This window comes from Notechis scutatus, chromosome Z (assembly GCF_049901735.1).
Source record: "Notechis scutatus isolate UNSWTSFEM ecotype Mainland chromosome Z, rNotScu1.2, whole genome shotgun sequence".
NCBI lineage: Eukaryota > Metazoa > Chordata > Lepidosauria > Squamata > Elapidae > Notechis > Notechis scutatus.
The window spans coordinates 11,593,125-11,613,182 of record NC_142025.1 but is presented as its reverse complement, the minus strand read 5'-3'; the positions used below and the strand labels follow the sequence as shown (position 1 = coordinate 11,613,182).

The 20,058-nt window shown below is 36.2% G+C and overlaps 1 protein-coding gene across 25 annotated transcripts in view; it reads right to left on the bottom strand.

Moving 5' to 3' along the window:
• The window catches only part of ZMYND11 (zinc finger MYND-type containing 11), a 113,124-nt gene that overhangs the window by 67,942 nt on the left and 25,124 nt on the right, over positions 1 to 20,058 (bottom strand). For 3 of the 25 annotated variants that reach the window (XM_087946493.1, XM_087946502.1, XM_087946505.1), the window contains exon 1: positions 346 to 464. The exons of 14 other annotated variants lie outside the window; for them this stretch is intronic. In XM_087946493.1, the coding sequence (XP_087802619.1) occupies positions 346 to 365 (20 nt within the window). In that variant the 5' untranslated portion in view covers positions 366 to 464. Of the gene's footprint in view, positions 1 to 345; positions 467 to 20,058 lie in introns of those variants that run through there. 8 more of the 25 variants (XM_087946500.1, XM_087946509.1, XM_087946510.1 and 5 more) reach the window with 4 other exon arrangements.

The window sequence follows — 20,058 nt, the reverse complement described above, 5'->3', positions numbered from 1 at the left end:
GGCATCTCTCATGTCATAATTTAGATAATATTTTTCTTCAAATACATATAATGCAGGTCTCTAAATTTGTTTTTATTTGCTCTCACTAATTACTGGGAGAACAAAATAATTTCAACAGTTAAGGTGCATTCAATCCTTTCAACACAATGTTCCACTATAATTTAAATCAGCTAAACTCACCAGCAGCTTCAGTCACAAAACCCATACAATATTTGGAGCTCATCTCACTAAAGAAATTTCTTCCAAGGGGAGAAAAATAGTGATAAAATGGCAGGATTTCTAGATAATATATTTATATTTCCATTAATAATAACCCATTTCTAACAAAAAAGTCAGTCTACTTACATATATCTGTAGTACATCATTCTCACAGAATGCTACTGAACTGTATCCAGAAGAAAGCTGCAAATGAAGTTTCCAGTAAGTCTATTCAGATAATGGTTTAAGTCATAATTTCGGTTTCCTGTGAGCCTATTTGAGTAACACCCAATTCTGAAGGCAGTTTTCTTGAACAAATGAACAACTTTACCAAGAGCTTCTCTAAGTCCAGAGCCAGGTTCAAATAGGTACTAGTGTATTTTGACTATAAAATAATATTGGCTGAAAAGCAGGATGTAAAACAGGACTACTGGCCTTAAAAACTCTGGACTGAATCAATTAAGAGCCTTCTGTATTTAATGCCATCTAACTGTTGCATGGACTTTTTACAGTCCAAATTGGGTAATCATAGAATAGAGGAAGGCAATAAATGAAATAAAATTAGCCAGAGATTTTGGATATTTTAGTCAACTGACTTCCAACATTTAGCAGAGGAACAGATTCCTATTTGGAAAAGCATGTGTGACTGCCACCTGTTTCCACATATATTAGTTGTATCATCAAGTCCATCTTCTCAAATGTTGCTTTTTTTTGCTATTATACTTCTTGAGATAAAAAAAGGCCTTCAGTTCAACTAGTTGATTATTAAAGGATATGTATCAGCAAAATCTGACACACATGAGATATATTGAAGTATAAGAATGTTTTACTGATTGAAAATAAGCTATAGTTCATTCTCAGGAAAATCTATTTACTCATTTATCTTTACATTTCAAATAATGGTAGACCCTGGAATAAACTGTAAATATCAGAACTGCTTTCAAAACATAAAGCATCTGTCTAAACTCCAAACTCATCAATTAAAGTTGCAATCATGAATTAAAATCCTTAAATTGACTAAGGTTGATAAATTGAACAAAGTTTCTTTCAGGTTTAATGAAAAGGCTAAGAAAGCACAGTAATAGTTACTGCCTATTCAAGCAAATAACTTGTTTCCTTTTATTGCTTTAGCTGTGGTCCCACAGATAATTTGTGGCTCATAGTTATAATTCACTGAATTAGCTGATTTGAGCAATTCAGGAGAGAGAAGTTGTCAATGTAAAATGTTTTAAATAATAGCTTTCTTAAGAGGCTACAAAAGAAAAATTTCAAATTGTTCACATATATCAGCAGAATCTGGGGAAGAAAAAAGGCTGTATGTTGTACGTGGATATCTACAGTGGCTAAATTAAGTCAATATTCGGCTATATTTATAAGTTAGCATCCAGTGGTTTCATTTTCTGCACAAAATAGTTTTAATTCCTTTGTTAAAAACCAGAAACTACTTTTTTCATGTTACCCATATATTTCATTGCCACTAAACTTTATCATATTGAGGGGGCGGGGGGAAGGAGGAAGGACAAGCATTAATTATGCACCAGAAGCAGACTGAGAAAGGAAACTGAAAATATTCACTTTTATTTTCAAAACTGCAAGATAAATACCACTAAGAGCATGTGTGTGTGTGTGTGTAAATATAAGCATAAATGTTTATTTGAAATAATTTAATCCTTCTTTTTAGCCAAGAATGGGTTATGTACAGTTAGTTCATTTTTTTAATGATTTGTTCCACAATTATAGCTTTTTGTTTGCTTTTTTAAATGATTATATAAAAGTCCAATGAACAATGAAATTCTAATTCCAGATTAGGTGTAAGTACAGGATCACAAATACTGCAGGTATCCTACATAACGAATATGTATAGCTGATGTAATTCTTGTACAAAAAAGAGCATGCTTACAGATGAATTAATTAGTGGGAGGGCATAAGAAACAGCAGCAGAAGCATGACAGCAACATGCTCCAAATAATTAAAGCCTTTTGAGTGGTTTTGAATGCAAAAACAGGTATCATATCCCTGCTGAGATATTCCTAGAGCTTTGCCTTATTCTCAGCTGACCATGTTAATATTATAAAGATGTATGCCTTCAGCCATTTTAGCTCCTATGATTTACTTGCTGTTTTAGAACAAAAGAAATTGAAATCAATACATTTCATGTTTTTAAATTATATTTTTCTCCCAGCTTTTACATCCAGATCAGTTACATTTTCACACAAAAAAACCCTGTTCTGAATAACCTTAGTAATAATTTGAATTTTTTTTAAAAAAAAATGCGTATTCATTATAAATTCTGGTTAGAACTAATAACAAAATGCTGCACTATAATATCATTATACAGACATTAATAAAACTACATGCCTCATCATTAAATGTTAGTTTTAATTTGCTTTTGCCAAATGAAGGAATGTAATTAAATCCTGAAAAGATACCTAAGTTAAGAGGAATTTCTATTGTTCTTTTCCCATCTCACACACCTTATTCTCTAGCCTATCAGAAGAAAAATGCAGTTCATTTTAAGAAATATTTGTTTTCACCTTGCATTTTATCTTTAAAGTACAGCAGCTTCTTCAAAGAGACTGTTTTGTTTTTCCCCTATTTGTGTTGAGCTCTCCTGAACTGAATAAAGAGGATATTTTTGTTATTATTTCAGAAATATGTCCAGGCAAAAACAAAAAAAGCTATGGCAGAGTAGATGAGGGAGGTGCTTTTATCACTAAATTACAATGAAAATATATCCCTGGATGGAAGCTGAGATTAATATGCCTATTTTAGAACTCATTGAAGTCATGCTCCAATAATCTTAATCAAAAATATAGTGGATGTGAAAAAGAAGTAGTAGCTCCCGACAAACAGAATATACACACCCACACACGGGCACACCACGTTTGCGCTGTAAGAAAATTAACACAAGCTTTCTATTTGCAACAGATAGCTTCACAGAACAGGGTGTTGCCCCGTTCCAAACAGAATCTAGCCATTTTCACACATCTGTTTCCTCAGCAGCCGTGCCAACTTAAAAGGCTGATACAAATCATTTGTGTTTCTATCTAAATTGTTTATTTAAAATGAAGAATTTTCAGATGGAACAAGAGACATTAAAAACTGAATCCTTCCTTGCTAAACAAATAGGAAAATATAAGAATGTTTCCAGAAATGGTGGGTGGAATCAATCTCTGTTTCTTGCCCTTACAACAACATGTGGCACATGAGAACATCTTTCCAGCCCTGTGCAACTTCAGGAAATTACCCTAATTTGGAACAGGAGACTTTGAGATGGTGGGGTAATAGATAACCCACACACTGTATATACTAAAGGCCAGAGGTGGTATTCAGCAGGTTCTGACCAGTTCTAGAGAACCGGTAGCGGAAATTTTGAGTAGTTTGGAGAACCGGCAAATCCCACCTCTGACTGGCCCCTCCCTCATCTATTCTCTGCCTCTCGAGTCCCAGCTGATCGGCTGGATCTTTTTTTGTTGTCCTGCACAGGAGAACGGAGCTGGAAAGTGGGGAGGGAATGGGGATTATGCAGTATCCTTTCCCTGCCACGCCCATCAAGCCACACCCACCAAGCCACACCCACCAAGCCACACCCACAGAACTGGTAGTAAAAAAAAATTTTAATCCCACCACTGCTAAAGGCCATAAAAATGGGTATGGTAGTTAGAAATATTTTTACGATGTCATACATCCTGAAGGCATACAGTTCAGGAGAGGTTTAGAAGGATTATTTTCCCTACCAAATTGCCACCTATTAGCATTAGTAAACATTAGTAAATCTCTTTCAATACCATGGCAAGGTTAAATTAGGCAAGAGGGCTGCTTTAGCCTTTGCGCCTCATTTAATAGCCTAATCTGCATAGGAAGTTGAAAGTCTGTCAGAAGGAACAGAGGAATTCTATGTTCAAAGGGAAATTTTTGCTTCCTGCCAAAATGGCAAACTGATAACAAAGGAGGAAAAAAGTCTTTGCAACATGTTATTTGCATCTTTAATTTAAAGCACTACTTTAAAAGTAATTTTTCTCTGGCTGCTACACCACAGATCCGAGGAAAGGCAGGCCTGAATATAATGGGGAAATGCACAGAAAATGCTGTATACTGTGGCATTCCCTGAATCTCACTGCTTTTATCACAATTACAAAAGCAGTGTCATGCTGTCATACTGCAAGCAATGCCCCTTTGGGGCATGTGTACAGCATCCTATCACACTCAGAAAAAGATTGGAATTTGCGTGGTGACTATGATACTGCTTTCATCGGTCAGTTTTTCCCATGGCTACTGCTGGCTAAAATATATAGGCTGGTGTACTAGCGTTTACCTGAAAATCATGCTGGTTCAACTCAGGGTTGTACTGTAAGTTAATTCTTCTAGGCAAAAATGAAGACATACATTCCTTTTTATATTTTAGTATGAAACAAGTTTACATGGTTAAATCCTTTTCCATGACAAAAAGCAACAGAAAAGAAAGCGAGGGGGAAGATCTATATGTAGAAAACATTACATGATACAAGTTAAAATCCCTGCATTTTACATTGTTTTGATGTATACAATCATTGTATTTTTGGAACATCATTCTTCTGTAAGCTATTTAATAGTGTGTCTGTCCGTCTGTTTATGTCTGTATGTGCGTGCGTGCGTCTGTCTGTCTGTCTATCTGTCGGTCGGTCGGTCGGTCGGTCGGTCTACCATATTCATGTCATGATCTTATTAGTCACAATGTTTACTTCTTGTAAGGGAAGCCAATACAGTAATCTCAATTTATGAATAGCTCTCATCATAAAATTAAAACAATATTCTGGAATGTTGGCCAGAAACATTCTCCATAGGTTTTTATCAGAATCACTTGCATGATTAAACTCTTTATTCCAAGGCTAGTTTGGATTTCATATGAAAGAGCTAATTTTCAAATAATAAAATGCATTTTCAAATCCATTTATTAATTTTTACCATTATAGTATCCTTTTATTGAAATAAAGTTGGTTCTGCAACTTTCTCAGCCTAATTTGAAAGTCCAGAAATGTCCTCATTCTATTCATCCCATTGGTGCTTAGAGATGCATTTATCTCTATTATCCTAAACAATTTCAAATGTCAGAGACTCAATTATCATAATTTTAGTTAATGCTGAAGAGAGATGTGCAAAATAGCACTATAATGACAGTAGCATTATATATTTATGCTCTTTTATAATGAAATACAACCATATGGATCAGTAGTTCTCAAGTTACAACCATTCATTCAACAATCACTTCAAATTACAGTAGTGTTGAATGAATGGTACTTATGCCTTGTCCCCAAACTTAATGGTTCTTGCAGTTGTCTCTGATCAGAATTTGGATTCTTGGCAGTCTGCCCATGCTTACTTCCAATATCTTTCCCCTTCTGTCCTTTTGATCTTCTGGAACGCCTGCTGTCCTGCGTTCCTTCATACCCAGCTGACCTTCACTGTCTTCTTATTTCTGCTAATGATGAGGTATGTCCGTTTTGCCATTCACAAGGAAGCTGCTAGATATATGACCTTCCTTCCGTAGGTGGCAAGTGGTGATTTTCTTGCAGAATCAGGGGATGAAGCGTTATGTGGCCAGCAGCTGCCTTGTGAAGAGTCAGGTTCAGAGGTGGTATTCAGCAGGTTCTGACCAGTTCTGGAGAACCGGTAGCAGAAATTTTGAGTAGTTTGGAGAACCCGTAAATGCCACTTCTGACTGGCCCTGCCCCATCTATTCTCTGCCTCCCAAATCCCAGCTGATTGGCTGGGTCTTCTTTGGTTGCCCTGCACAGAAGAACGGAGCCGGAAAGCAGGTTAGTGGGATGGGGAAGGGATGGATATTTTATGGTATCCTTCCTCTGGAGTGGGGTGGGAATGGATATTTTACAGTATCCTTTCCCTGCCACGCCCATCACAGAACTGGTAGTAAAAAAATTTGAATCCCACCACTGGCCAGGTTGGTCATACCTCGGCAAGAGAAGGAAGAGGAGGATAATTAACTGGAGTGGCGGAGTGTAAGGTTGTGAGCGCAGTTGGAGTGGGGTCTTCACACCACACTGCTGTTCTGAGCTGAGCCCCAGAATTCCTGGATAGCTGTGGCTTTGTACAACCCTTAGGGCTGCAGCAGCTTCACACTACAATGTAGTTCAGCAGCTGTTTGCCACCCACAAGGCCAGGTAGAAGCAACCTACAGGGCAGAAGGAGTGATGGGGGGAATTGGGAACGGAGGAAAACTGAAGGGGAGGAACTCTCTTATCTTAGAAGAACTGATCTTAGGACTGAGGGGGACTATTCAGGAATGAATTGGATCAGGGCAGATCCTTCACTAACTAAAGAAACAAGGAATGGCCATGATTCCCATTGCCAAGCAATGCAGTCACATTAATGTTTACAACTACCTTGGTAAATGAAATTCTGGCACCAATTCAGTGGTGGGATTCAAAAAAATTTACTACCGGTTCTGTGGGCATGGCTTGGTAGGCGTGGCAGGGGAAGGATACTGTAAAATCTCCAGTCAGAGGTGGTATTTGCTGGTTCTCTGAACTACACAAAATTTCCACTACTGGTTCTCCAGAACTGGTCAGAACCTGCTGAATATCACCTCTGTCCCAATTGCATTTGTAGCTTGAGAACTACTTGTATTAAGACTTTCTATATTTCTGTATGAAATGAACAAGTGTGTTCTAACCAATAGAAACACTTTAATTTGAAGGTTGTTTTGTTAATCATATTCAAAACTATCCCACCCAATGTAGGTTCATGCTGGTGGTTTTTTTTTTAAGAAATCAGCAATTCCAGAGTCTATTGGCATCATAATTTCAACAGAATCCACAGGGTTAGAAAAACAGACTAATATCTATATCGCACTGAGAACTTGATCACATTGGTCTACCTATTTATATCCCACCTGATTTGAGAACTGAGTTCATGTGATCCTTGCCCACACTGGGGTATGATTTCGGATATACCCAAAAGAAACCCCTAATATTTACTTTTACATCAGCTAGATATTTAGACACATATTTATTGTGAAACTCACAAGGGAAGGAAAGTTAGACATAATCAAATAATAATGTCAGATCAAAATTATTTACTTTCCTATTCAAGAGATGGTACAGTTATGCCATTCTTCTACAACAGGGATGTCAAACTGGATTTCTTGGAGGGTAGGATCAGCCTTGTCGTTGTCCTCCGCGGGCCGGTCAAGGGGATAGAGATGGGCCGGCACTCTTCTGCAGCACCTTGCTGGCCAAAATGGGGCAAAGGGTGGGGCAGCAGAGTGCCGCAGGAGGACATCCAGGAGGGTGGCAGAGGAGGCTATCCAGGAGGATGGCAGAGTGCTGCAGGAGACCGTCCAGGCTGAAAACGGGATGTGGGGGGCTACAGGCACCCCCACCATGCTCCATTTTCACTAGCAGGGACACTGCTCGCTGGTCTTTTGCTATTTCCAGGCTGGCCCTGCAGGCCAGATCTAAGCACCTCATGGGCCTTGAGTTTGACATCTCTGTTCTAAAGCAATCTATGATCTGATCTAGTTTTACATTTTAAAGAAAAAATCACAAATTGCAAAAGACTGAAAACATAAGAAGCTACTTGTATTAGGAAAAATTCCTGTTATTCAAACTGGTACGGCTTGCATGCTTCCTTGGACTGCTGACAAAGAGGGAGCTTAAACAAAATATTGCTACATAGAATGAAAACTTTGTTGAAATAAAAATGTGAGAATGATTTACAGGCATCAGGCATCAGAATTTATTGGCAAAGCCTCTAACATTATAATTAAACCAGAATTCCTACAGTTTAACTGCATCTTCAGCTATTGCTTTGTATGCTGGCAGGATATTTAAAACAATTATGTTCAAAGAAAAAAAAATTCAGGAAGTACTAAGGTTTAAGTCCCAAAAGGCCAAGAGGAAATGAATGCTGATATGGGAAGCAATAGTTTTTAAAAATGCAGGCTTTTATTTCTATTTTATTTGAGATATGATGCAACATCTTTTTTGCCGTGTTACTGTAATTTAAAAATAATTACATATTAAGTATATCCTAATCATATCCATTTCTTTTGAAGGGGAAAAGTTGAGTTGTAAAGAATAGCCTATTATCTACAGGGCTATATATTGTTGATTGTATGTGAACAGCTGTTAGTGTGGGGCTGCCAAACATCTGTAAACAGCTGCTCAGTCTTCCACAGTTTTAACACAATCCAGAACAGCTTTCTTTCCAAATGATTGCCAACTTGAGGTTGTTCTCAAGACATATAAAAAACCCTTATGAGAATGATTATTAAATGTTCTCCAATGATGAATAAGTGCCAAGTTATGTTAAAGCTTGTTTGCTTGATTAAAGTTTAAAACGTGGGTGGGTGGAGTAATCTTCCCAAATACACATAGGAGCCAGAATACTGCAGCAGTCTGGTAATGATTTAAGTCTGCTTATCTATAGACAAGTACATCCACTGTACACAGTAATATTTTAATTAGCATAGGGGTTTCCCAACTTTGACAACTTAAGACACATGGATTTCTCTGGAAGAATTCCTCATGCTAGCTAGGGAATTCTGGGAGTTGAAGTCCAGGCATGTGATTGTCAAGGTTAGGAAACCCTGCTGTAGCATAATACTGCATCTTAGGCTCCACAAAGTACTTGTCATGCCATGCAGACAATCCCCATGCAGACAAGCAATGATACAATTCAGTGCAATGAAACTTCATAATGGTAAATCCTTGACTTACAAGCATTCATTTGTGACTTTTAAAATTACAACAGCACTAAAAACAGTGACTTATGACTGTTTTCACACAACTGTTGTAGTTGTGTAGTTGATCATGTGATCAAAATTGGAGTAACTGGCTTCCAACAAGCAAAGTCAATGGGAAAAGCCAGATTCACTTAGCTTCCAAATGATTTACTTAAAGAACTGGAGTGATTTGCTTAGCAACTGTGGCAAAAAAATGAAAATTGGGTACAACTCATTTAATGACTGTCTTGAGTAGCAATGAAAATTCCAGGCTCAAGGACCACCACTGCTTATTGATCTCATAGGGTGCTTCCCCCGCCCCCACCAACAAACTGCTACTTCAAAGTCTTCTAACTCTTTAGGTTCTGCTTCACTCTACAGATCCTGACATCAACCACAAAGCTCAGTTATGCAGTTCGGTGAAAGGCCAATCACAAAACAAAAAAACCCAGCCATCAATTAAATATATAAAACAGCACTTTGAAATACATTACTATTACTATCAAAACCAAAATCATGAAAACATTGCAAAAGAATATTCTGCTCAGAATAAGTAGTATAGACTTAAAACAGACATATGTAGAATACAAGTAAACCTTATTGTCTGCAGCAATTCAATGGACAACTGAATATTTACAGTAGTTGTGTTTTACACCCTTTATGATCTGGTTCTTACTACATCAATCACTAAACTATTTGATAACTTTGAATACTGCTCCAGAATGCTTTATTACCTACAACTGATTCGCTTTTTTAATCACAACCATGTTAATTTTAGTTTACAGTACTTATAAACAACCCCAATGTCAAAAAAACTCTTTGAGTTACATAGAACAATGTCCCCCTTGATCATAAAATCCAAAGATTTGCCACAATATATTTAAGCTTTGATATTCTGTCCTATATGTTAAATAATGATTTTAGAAATGTTTTATGCTTCGTACAATTTACAGAGCAGTTACATATTTAATAGCTTCTCACACCTAATGTTGTTAGTATCTGTTGCTTTGGATTTTGCAATCTTTTTTTTTCAGATTACCTTAAGTAATTTATACTATATTTTTGCTTCTTATAGAGGGGGATGACCTTTTTCTAATCAAAGCAGCCTGCCCTTTTGCTTCATAACACCCACTCTCCTTAACTTAACACTCCTTGCCACTAGGAACTTTAGACCTGACCTTCACACCCTAAATTCTCGTTTGTGTGTAATTCTAAGTGGGTAAAACTGAACTGGAAGCTCTAACAATAGATATTTGGATCTGTAATTATTTAATTAAGGAAGGGCCAACTGGAGATAACACAAATACAGCAAGAGCAAAAACACCTGTTTCAAAGATTGCCAGGGGATAAGGATGTAGAAGGTCAATGATTTATGTAGACTCTGGAGATGTTGATGTACTAGAGAGGAACAAAGAGAAAAAAGGGTGAATCAAATGGCAACCACATTAGTTGTAGAATCAGAATCATCCATAAACCATGATTTTTATATATTTTCTAAACTCAGCTAGCCTTCCTTCTGCTCAATATATATATATTCATTTGTTCATCAACAAAACTCCAATATATATACATACATACATACATATATTTCAAGTACTCTTCCACTTATGACCACAATTGGGTCCTGAATTTCTAATGCTAAGCAAGGCAAATGGATTGCCCCAAATTTTATTACCTCCCCCGCCCTGTGGTTATTAAGCGAATCTGGTTTCTGCCATCGGCTTTGCTTGAAGTAAGCTGGCTGAGGTGGTCACAAATGGTGATTATATAACCCTAGGATACTGCAACTGTCATAAATTAATGCCAGTTATTAAGCACTTGAATGCTGATCACATGACTATTGGGATTCTGCAGCAGTCATTAACTGTGAGGATTTTAATTTTTTATTTTAAATTCTTAAACAACATACATTGCTGGAGCCACCTAAGGAATAATAGAAAGACTTGGAAGGAACCTTGGAGATTTTCAGCTCCAGGGTTGTCAAACTCCCAGCCCATGGCTGGATGTCTCATGCGTTGGCCATGCCCATGCCTGATTTAGCGAAGGGGGGCAAGTCCCAGTATGTCACGTGACACTGGCGTGATGACCCAAGTTTACACCCATGTTCTAGTCCAACCATTTCAGGTAAATGAAATGGCAAACTTCTTAAACACCTCCAGTGTCAGAGCAGCCACAACTTCTGGAGGCAAGTCATTCCACTAATTAAGTGTGGAGATTGGTTTATTGTGGTTAATTAAGGAGAAACTATAGGAAAATGTTATCAGACCAGTGAGAATATGTCCCAATAACAAACCAGTGAAATCAGTAATAAAATTCTACCCTCGATAAAAGCTGATTAAGACTGGTTTCCTCTGTCTCTCCATTTTACCTCTTTGTCATGTAATCATACAGACACTTTGACATTAAGCTTTCTTAAAAACAGATTTTCCAAGTTTAATCCTGCCACAGACAAAGATAGGTGTATCTGTGATGTAGGTTTTCTAACATAAACATTTAGAAATGCTGAAGTGATCCATTATGATTCAACATAAACATTCATAAATACTGAAGTGAGACGATCCTAGAAACAAAGGTTGACTCCTAACATTTGAGATTCCAAGAGAAAGGAACAAAGTTATGACTAAGTTTGAAACCCTGGTAGTTGTGAGAGAAGAGTGATAGGAAGGTCTTTTGCCTTAAAGATTGTGAAGAATTGGGGCCAGCCGAAAGAGGCAATATCATCCAAAATAAAACAAGGGTTTCAGTCAAAACTGAATCAAAATATTCATTTGTTCATCAACAAAACTCCAAACTTATTTTGCACTCTAATATATGTGATATCCCTAATTCCATCTCTATCAGCAATGACATAATTATCAAGCATCTCAACAATTGCATCAATTCAACATTTTATTAATGCAATGTTTTGACTTAGTGTTTTATATGTGAATATACCCCTTCCACAGTTATGACTAAGTTTGAAACCCTGGTAGTTGTGAGAGAAGAGTGATAGGAAGGTCTTTTGCCTTAAAGATTGTGAAGAATTGGGGCCAGCCGAAAGAGGCAATATCATCCAAAATAAAACAAGGGTTTCAGTCAAAACTGAATCAAAATATTCATTTGTTCATCAACAAAACTCCAAACTTATTTTGCACTCTAATATATGTGATATCCCTAATTCCATCTCTATCAGCAATGACATAATTATCAAGCATCTCAACAATTGCATCAATTCAACATGTTTTATTAATGCAATGTTTTGACTTAGTGTTTTATATGTGAATATACCCCTTCCACATCATTATCTTTTACACTAATATAATGCCAGATGGCAAGTGTTGGAATGTTCTTTAGTTGTGTTTTTCAAATAACTCTAAGATGCATCTTACGGAAATATTTCAGAGCTTAAACTGTTATTAGTTTAAAAAGAAACCAAGAATGGAAGAGTTGTTTCCTATTTGTTACTCGGAAAACCATAGAACAACCAATATTAAATATTAATATTACAAAGCTAGGTTGTATTCCACGACTAAGCAAAAGACAAAATAGAAAATAACACCCCTTAGAGCTTATTTTCAATAAACTCAGAAGGCCTAATATCAGAAGTAGAGCAAGTTGATGAAACAATCTTGATTTAAAATACCTACCCTGTGAGGGCAATTTTACAGATTATTTGCAAGACATTGTGATAATCTCTATCAAATTATTAAACTAAATTTATCTGTCATAAGAAAAGCTTCCCTAATGCTACAACACACAATTTTCTTGTTTACATCTAATCACAGCATCATCTTCCCTGGGGAAAACAGCCACTTGCTTCAGAGAATCACCAAGAATTATTAGTGTGCATGAGAAATAGAGACTGTGAGGAAAGTCTTTTGTCAGCTACTTAGAACAGGATGAACACATAAGAACTTGCCATTAGATGTCTTTTTAATTGTGCATAAGTGCTATGAATATGTATAAATAAGAGCAAACTATAGTTTATGAGTGTGTGGGAAACTACCAAGATGGGGGTTGTATAAAGGAGGAAGTGGGAGCATCTGTAGAGAGTTCAACACATATTAAAAAAAAATATCAAGGCTTCATTTGTGTTGTTATGGCTGCTATCTTGACTTTTTTTTTTTAACTTCCTCTCTGGATACTCCTGGACATGGGGGACAGAAAACAACACAGACATGTGGTTTTGCTTCAGTCTGTATTGTGAATCAGAAAAAGTAACAGGAAGCAATAAAGTGCCCTACCCTGATAGCTGAAAATGCAAAGCATCTGTAAACTCTAGTAATAAAAGTCAAAAAGCCCAGTGAAAGATGGGACTACAATTAAATATAAAAAAGGTCAAACTATAACAGCAGGTAGAACAACCAGACTCAGAAAAGACAATGAAGATATAGAAGTGGTAGATAATGTCTAGATCAACCATCAATAATAAAGGAGTAAGCAGTTAAGAAACACACCACAGATTAGCACTTGATGAAGCAGTCATGAAGGTTTTAAAAAAGATATTCATATCTAATTATAAGTTTATTCCTACACTGATCAGAACAGAATAGAGAGCATTTTAACATACTGCACCTCTGTATGGTTTTGCCAATTGCACAGTGGCAGATAGGAAAGCACTCCAGAGGGTTAATGTCATTGCCCAGATCATTGGTTGCCCTCTCCCATCTTTGGAAGAGCTTTATAGCTCCCGCTGCCTTAAGAAAGTTCAAAACATTCTCAAAGATCCATCTCATCCTGGGAACCCTTTTTTTGAACTATTACCATCTGGCAGACGGTACAGAATAATAAAAACAAGGACAAATAGGCTGAAAAACAGCTTCTATCCCAGGGCAGTAGCTCTTTTGAATTCTGCTGTATAGTGCAGTGTTGGTGTGGTGTCGGGGTTTCCGGTTCAATGTGTGAAGGGTGAAGGATGCGTGTTTATTTTCATGGTCATGGTCATGATGTGCACTGAAGATGGTGTTTGATTTCGTTGTACAAGGTGCAATAACAATAAACTAAACTAAACAATTAAATTCCCTCTATGAAAGTAAAATTTGGACTTTGAAAAGGCAGAAGTGCAATAGTATTGATGGTTTTGAACTTGACATTGGAGAGGATTCCATACAATCTCATGGGCAGCCAAGAAAAAACAACAACTGATCATCACACAAATCAACCCAGAGTTCTCACTCAACACAAAAGACCAGGCTCATATGAGCTTATTTCAAATACTTTATAAGAAGGCCCCATACCCTGGAGAAGGCTCTATTGCTGGGGAAAATGAAAGGGGAGAAAGAAAAGACTGACCCACAACCAGTTAGATGGACTCAATTATAGTGGAGATGAAAACAAGTTAACAACATTGTGAGTTTTGGAAGAACCCAGAGATAGGTTAAGGCATGAGTGTCAAACTTGCCATGTCATGTTGCCTTCAAGTGATGTATCGTGACTTTTTTTCCCTTCATGGGGCTGGGATGGGTGTGCTCTATGCGTGACACATCTGGCCCGCGGGCCACCAATTTAATACCCCTGGGTTAAGGGATAGATCTTCTTGTAGGACATCTATCTGATCAATAGGCATTGAAAGCAATTTAGTGGCACACACCAACAAATGTAACATATAACTACAGAAGTTAAAATTGTTCCAATGAGTTTAGGTTTTTTTAAATCTGTATTTTAAATAATCTGTTCTTCTGTTTAAATTTTATTAGGTGCCTTGAGTATTCATCAGAGTAGAAAAGCAGATATAAATCAGCTGAAATAAGCTATAACATATAACAGATAATAACAGATAACAGAGTTGGAAGGGACCTTATAGGTCATCTAGTCCAATCCCCTGCCCAAGCGGGAGACCCTACACCATTTCTAACAGATGGCAGTCCAATCTCTTCTTGAAAGTCTCAAGTGATGGCGCCCCCACAACTTCCGAGGGCAACTTCTGTTCCATTGGTTGATTGTTCTCACTGTCAGAAAGTTTCTCCTTATTTCCAGGTTAAATCTCTCCTTGTTCAGTTTCCATCCATTATTCCTTGTCTGGCCTATAAGCACTTTAGAAAATAGTTTGACCCCTTCCTCCCTGTGGCAACCCCTCAAATATTGGAAGACTGCTATCCTGTCTCCCATGGTCCTTCTCTTTACTAGACTAGCCAAGCCCAGTTCCTGTAACTGTTCTTCATATGTTTTAGTCTCCAGTCCATCATCTTTATATAAATAATATTATAATATCCCAAGTTTTAGATGATTTAAAAAGAAAACAGGATGGAATAGTGGTGAAATAATCCACAAAAATATACTTCTCAAATATCATTTTGATATTACATGTAATAAATATACAGAGGCTACTACATGAGCAGGTATGGTCAAATGTCCAGCTAGAACGGGAGGAAGAGTGAAAAGGAAGGCAAGCTTAGAGTCCTTGTAGACAGGAAACAATGCAGATCTTACCTCCTCCAGAATCCTTTATCGGGCATTTCCCAACAAAATGAAGTCAATCATGCAGGATTCTTGTAACTAGGCATGCAGCAATAAAGAAATAACCTTGATCAGCTCATGCTGTCATTTTGGTTATTTGTGCCTGATGGCACCTTGAATATTGGATAGGCCTTTGTGCATTATGTTCCTTCTGCTTTGGTGAAGTTTTACATTTTGTTCACTGAGTCACAGTAAAAATAGTGCCTCGACACAGTGGAGTTTCTTCTCTCTAGCTGAGGTCTAGAGAGATGAGACACTTTTTCCTGGGTATTCAGCCGAATATATTATTTATACTGGGCCAGTATAATGTTTTTAAATGCTAACTACATGCAGCCATCACACATTGCATCCTGGATTTCTACAACGTTTCAAGAATTCAAGAAACTCAGCCCCTATTATAGACAAGTCCACTGACATTTATTTATTCATCTTATTTTTATTACATGCTTACCACGAAAAATTCAAAATGGCTTCTATATTCTTACGACACTTATTTTATCCTTGCAGTAATTTAGTAAGGCAAATTAGACAAGGTTCAGATGCTTACACAGCAATTAGAATATGGTTTATTATTAGTGTGATTTGAGAACACAATGGTTCATTCAACAAACCATGTTTATTTTTTTCCTAAAGGAAGAACCCACTCAATAATTGGCCCAATTTAATGGATGAATGATTTGAATTTGGATTTCTCTGGTCTGATATTTATTAGAATATTATAATTGCATTATTAGCTACAAATAGCTCTCTATCCATGCACATTTCTTTTATATATAGTTAAAAAACAGAAATTACTATTTTTATCGATCTAAGTTGGCTAGATACTATTGGTGTACAATAATTGTAGCAAATTGTTTCAGTAGTTTCTCAACTGCTGATGCTTTATTTTGGTGTACAGTATTCTTTAAAATTACTTTATTAAGAATTCTGTAAATATTGTAGCTCATTTAGTTATTGTGTGCCATTGACTTACTAAGAATATAGTTTTTAATATTGGCATTATTTTCAACATAAAGTCTTGTAAATAGAATAGATTAAGGTTTATATTGATATGCATACAACCCCTATTTTAGACATGAAAAACCCTCCCTTTTTACGATCCTGTAATCCCTTAATTCAGGGTAAAGTCAGAGCGACTGGATGGAGCTGAACATTTATTGGTTGGGTGCCCTTCCTGACATCACACAGAGTTCTTTGTGCCCTTCGGGAAAAACATCTGACACTACCTAGGATTGAACTCTCAGCTTTCCGAGTGAGAAATGACCATTTCCACCACGAGGTCATCATCCCAGTCCCATATTTTAGGCATGCTCCTAGTCAAAATATAAAGGTCACTGTAAATTGATGTATGGCAATAGGAAGAACTAAAATGAATGTGATGGTGTTTTATTTCTTGCAAGTTTTAAAGACATAACAGAAATACTCATGGCAAATTATTAAAAACTCACACACCATCACAAAATCTCCAGAAGTGTAAAGCCTACAAACTTTGAAATTTGTTAGGTATGTAACTCTTGGCTTCTAGGTGCTCACTAGGAAAGGATTTTTCAAAATGAGCATCAGAGCATTAGTATTTCATATATTATTATTAACATGCTCTGATGCTAAGGAGTTTTTTACTCCTCCTCCCCACCTGAAAAGAAATCTGTTCCAAATGCAAAACATAAGCAGAGGAGAGGAGTTTCAGTTTTAGTTTCACAGCACCAAGCAGCTTTAGTACAGAACAGTTCAGCTAAGGCTTCTTGCTGTTTCCTTCTTGCTCACAGAGAAAATATTGTTTCAGTTTCCAAACAGCCCTCTCCTCTCTCACACACTGACAGGATGCTAGCCAGATGGATGCTAGTAGACAGAGGCAGAATTTTTTTTCCTTATTTTCCTCCCCAAAAACTACACCCGACCACATAGTTACATAGCAAAGCATGGGTATCGAGCTAGCATCTGACAAATTTATTTACTTGTACCCCACCTTTATTATTTCTACAAATAATTCAACACGGAGAACATATCTAGGATCTCAAACCAAAGTACTTAGCTTACCTGTTATCTAAATTTAAGATATTAAGGAAACAAATGACAACCATTTCTGAAACAACTGGTCTTGACCAGTTGGGCATGTGACCGACTACAACAAGGTACCATCTTTAGATCACAAGAGTTTTTAATATGATAAAAAAATCTACGCTATATTAAGCAAGCTTAGCATGGCAGCTCTATTTGCAATCACATAAACTTGGAAAACAGCACCCACAGTAAAACGAAACTGATATTAACACCACCCGATGTATTTCATTTGCAGTTTCAATTTGCTCGTTTAAAGCAAAATAGGCATAACATTCTTTTTTACCCAGTTTTATCTGCCCTTGAGTTTTTCCTATATCCCGGATTGTGGAATGTACACAACATGTTGTTCTCAATATTATTTAAATAAGGATTTCAGTACAATAAATTCTGAAGTGGAGCCTGCAATCCAGCCTGTAAAAAGAAATGGGCTTTTCTCTGCCAGCATTTGATTGCCATGTACAGATCTGGGACTGCTTAAATCCCATTCACATGCATGCAACACCCATTTAATTAGACCTTTCATCTTGTTGATGCACACGCAAAGCATGTATCCTTGTTCATACTCGACCATGGTGGATCAAACCACTATCGTTAATCAAGTGTATAAATGTACATAGACCACACAGAGTATATTTTCAGAGAAATAGCAAATACAATTGCATTTTCTTTCTAATCTTTCAATTTTCTACAGAATACTTTTTTAAAGAAAATCTACTTTTAGTGTTTTTAGCAAAAAAAAAAAAAACCTACCCAACAACAAATAACAGAATCATATAATGAAACCTACCAGGCTCCTGGCTAGGATTATAGAGAATAATCAATGTATTTTGCAAACAGAAACCCTACAATTATATTCTTAGCACCTTAAGAAATTAGATAGGAAAATACCTTTTCCTGAAGATTTGGGGAACTAATGGTAATCTGAGTAGAAAGTACAATTTACTTTTTTATTTATATATGTACGTTGACAGTCCAATTACAGATGTATATAAGACTCTTACTAAATTATGCATTCTCTTCATTTTCTTTATAAAAGAGAAAAGTAATCAGTAAATACCATAGTGGAAATCAATGGGGAGTGGAGGCACATATTGATTTACCATACCATACCTATTTACACATCAATAAAAATAGATTAAAGGAGGTCCTAAGTTGCATAAATGTATATCCTGTTTCTCATTTAAATAAATATTCTAAAAAGAAAAATGAAATTCAAGTTTACTTTAACCTCTAAATTTGCTTTTCAAATATTCATGTTTTGAAAAACAACACAGAAGTCCCCAAACTCTCTTTTTTGGTTCTTTATCTTTAATTTAAAATTGGACCAAATTGCTCTTCAGAGGATAACCTAGATGACACAAGGCCTCTCCCTTTATTGTTCCTCAGAATTATTCACATATATGCTTTTAGAATTCAAATCCTACATAGGTGTTTTTAAAATAAAATGATTAAACATCAACATAATACAAATCCAGCTATAATAGGCCTCGGATATATCAAATATACAATATTCAATTAGTTGAACATACTGTGGGCTCAGATAAACAAACAGAATAGAAACTTATATCTCTGTAAGTCACTTCCTGAAGTCTGTTCTCCAGAATGATCTAAATTTACCATCATGTATTTTTACTGTCTTCTCTCATTTGTAAAATCAGATTGATAATTCTTGTTTGCAAACCTTATAAAAGTAGATCTGTACCATTTCTTTTCATTTAATTTTTATTTAAAACATTTCTAATTTTGTCATTACTTATTCTTCCTCCATTTCATATTAGTACCAAGTGCAATGTATACCCTCCACTACCTTCTCCTCCTCCTTAATCTAAACCTACCACTTTGTCACCTATCAGGCGTGTCCCATTTTAGTATTTATTATGTGCATCAAATTTGAGGAAAGACAAATTTTGCTATTATGCACAGCAAACAACACTGTGCTGTAAATGGCCAATATTCATATATTGTTTCTCTGTATATAAATAATAGGAATAATACTCAACTGAAGCTGTAGAAAGAGAAATTCAGAATAGCACAATCTAATTACTGATTCTGGATTTTAGCCAGATCACTGCAACTGACATTCCTGTTCTTGTGAGATCTTTCAAAAGTGCAGTGATTTGTTACAATGCTTCCCATAATTACCTGTGAATACAAGTGAGCTTTCAAAATGTTACATAAAAATATCTGTAATCATTAGGTACCAGAACTGCTGCTGTTTTAGAGATCTATCTTTACATCTTCAGCATCAGACAACAAAAAATGTGAATTGAAGCTATTGTGTAAAATACAGCAAGTGTGCAGGAGAAACATGCATCATTTAAAATTTAGAAATCCCTACTTGAATTGCCAGGGCTGCTAAACAAAAAGCAGTAAACCAGTAGCCCTAGTTTGTGATCATTCTTTCAACACAGTATTTGCCACTATAAATATTAAGACTAATTTTTATTGAGTGAAATATCAACATTAATTTGTTTTAATTTTTTAAACCGCAACGACAAAAATAACGAGCATTATTTTAAAAACCTAATTGCATTTCCATCAGTGCAAATTAGATACAAACCTAAGAATGTATCTAGATTGTTATTGTTTCGGTCAATAGAGTGAGACATGATTAATTTATGGCTGAGTGCATAAAAATATAA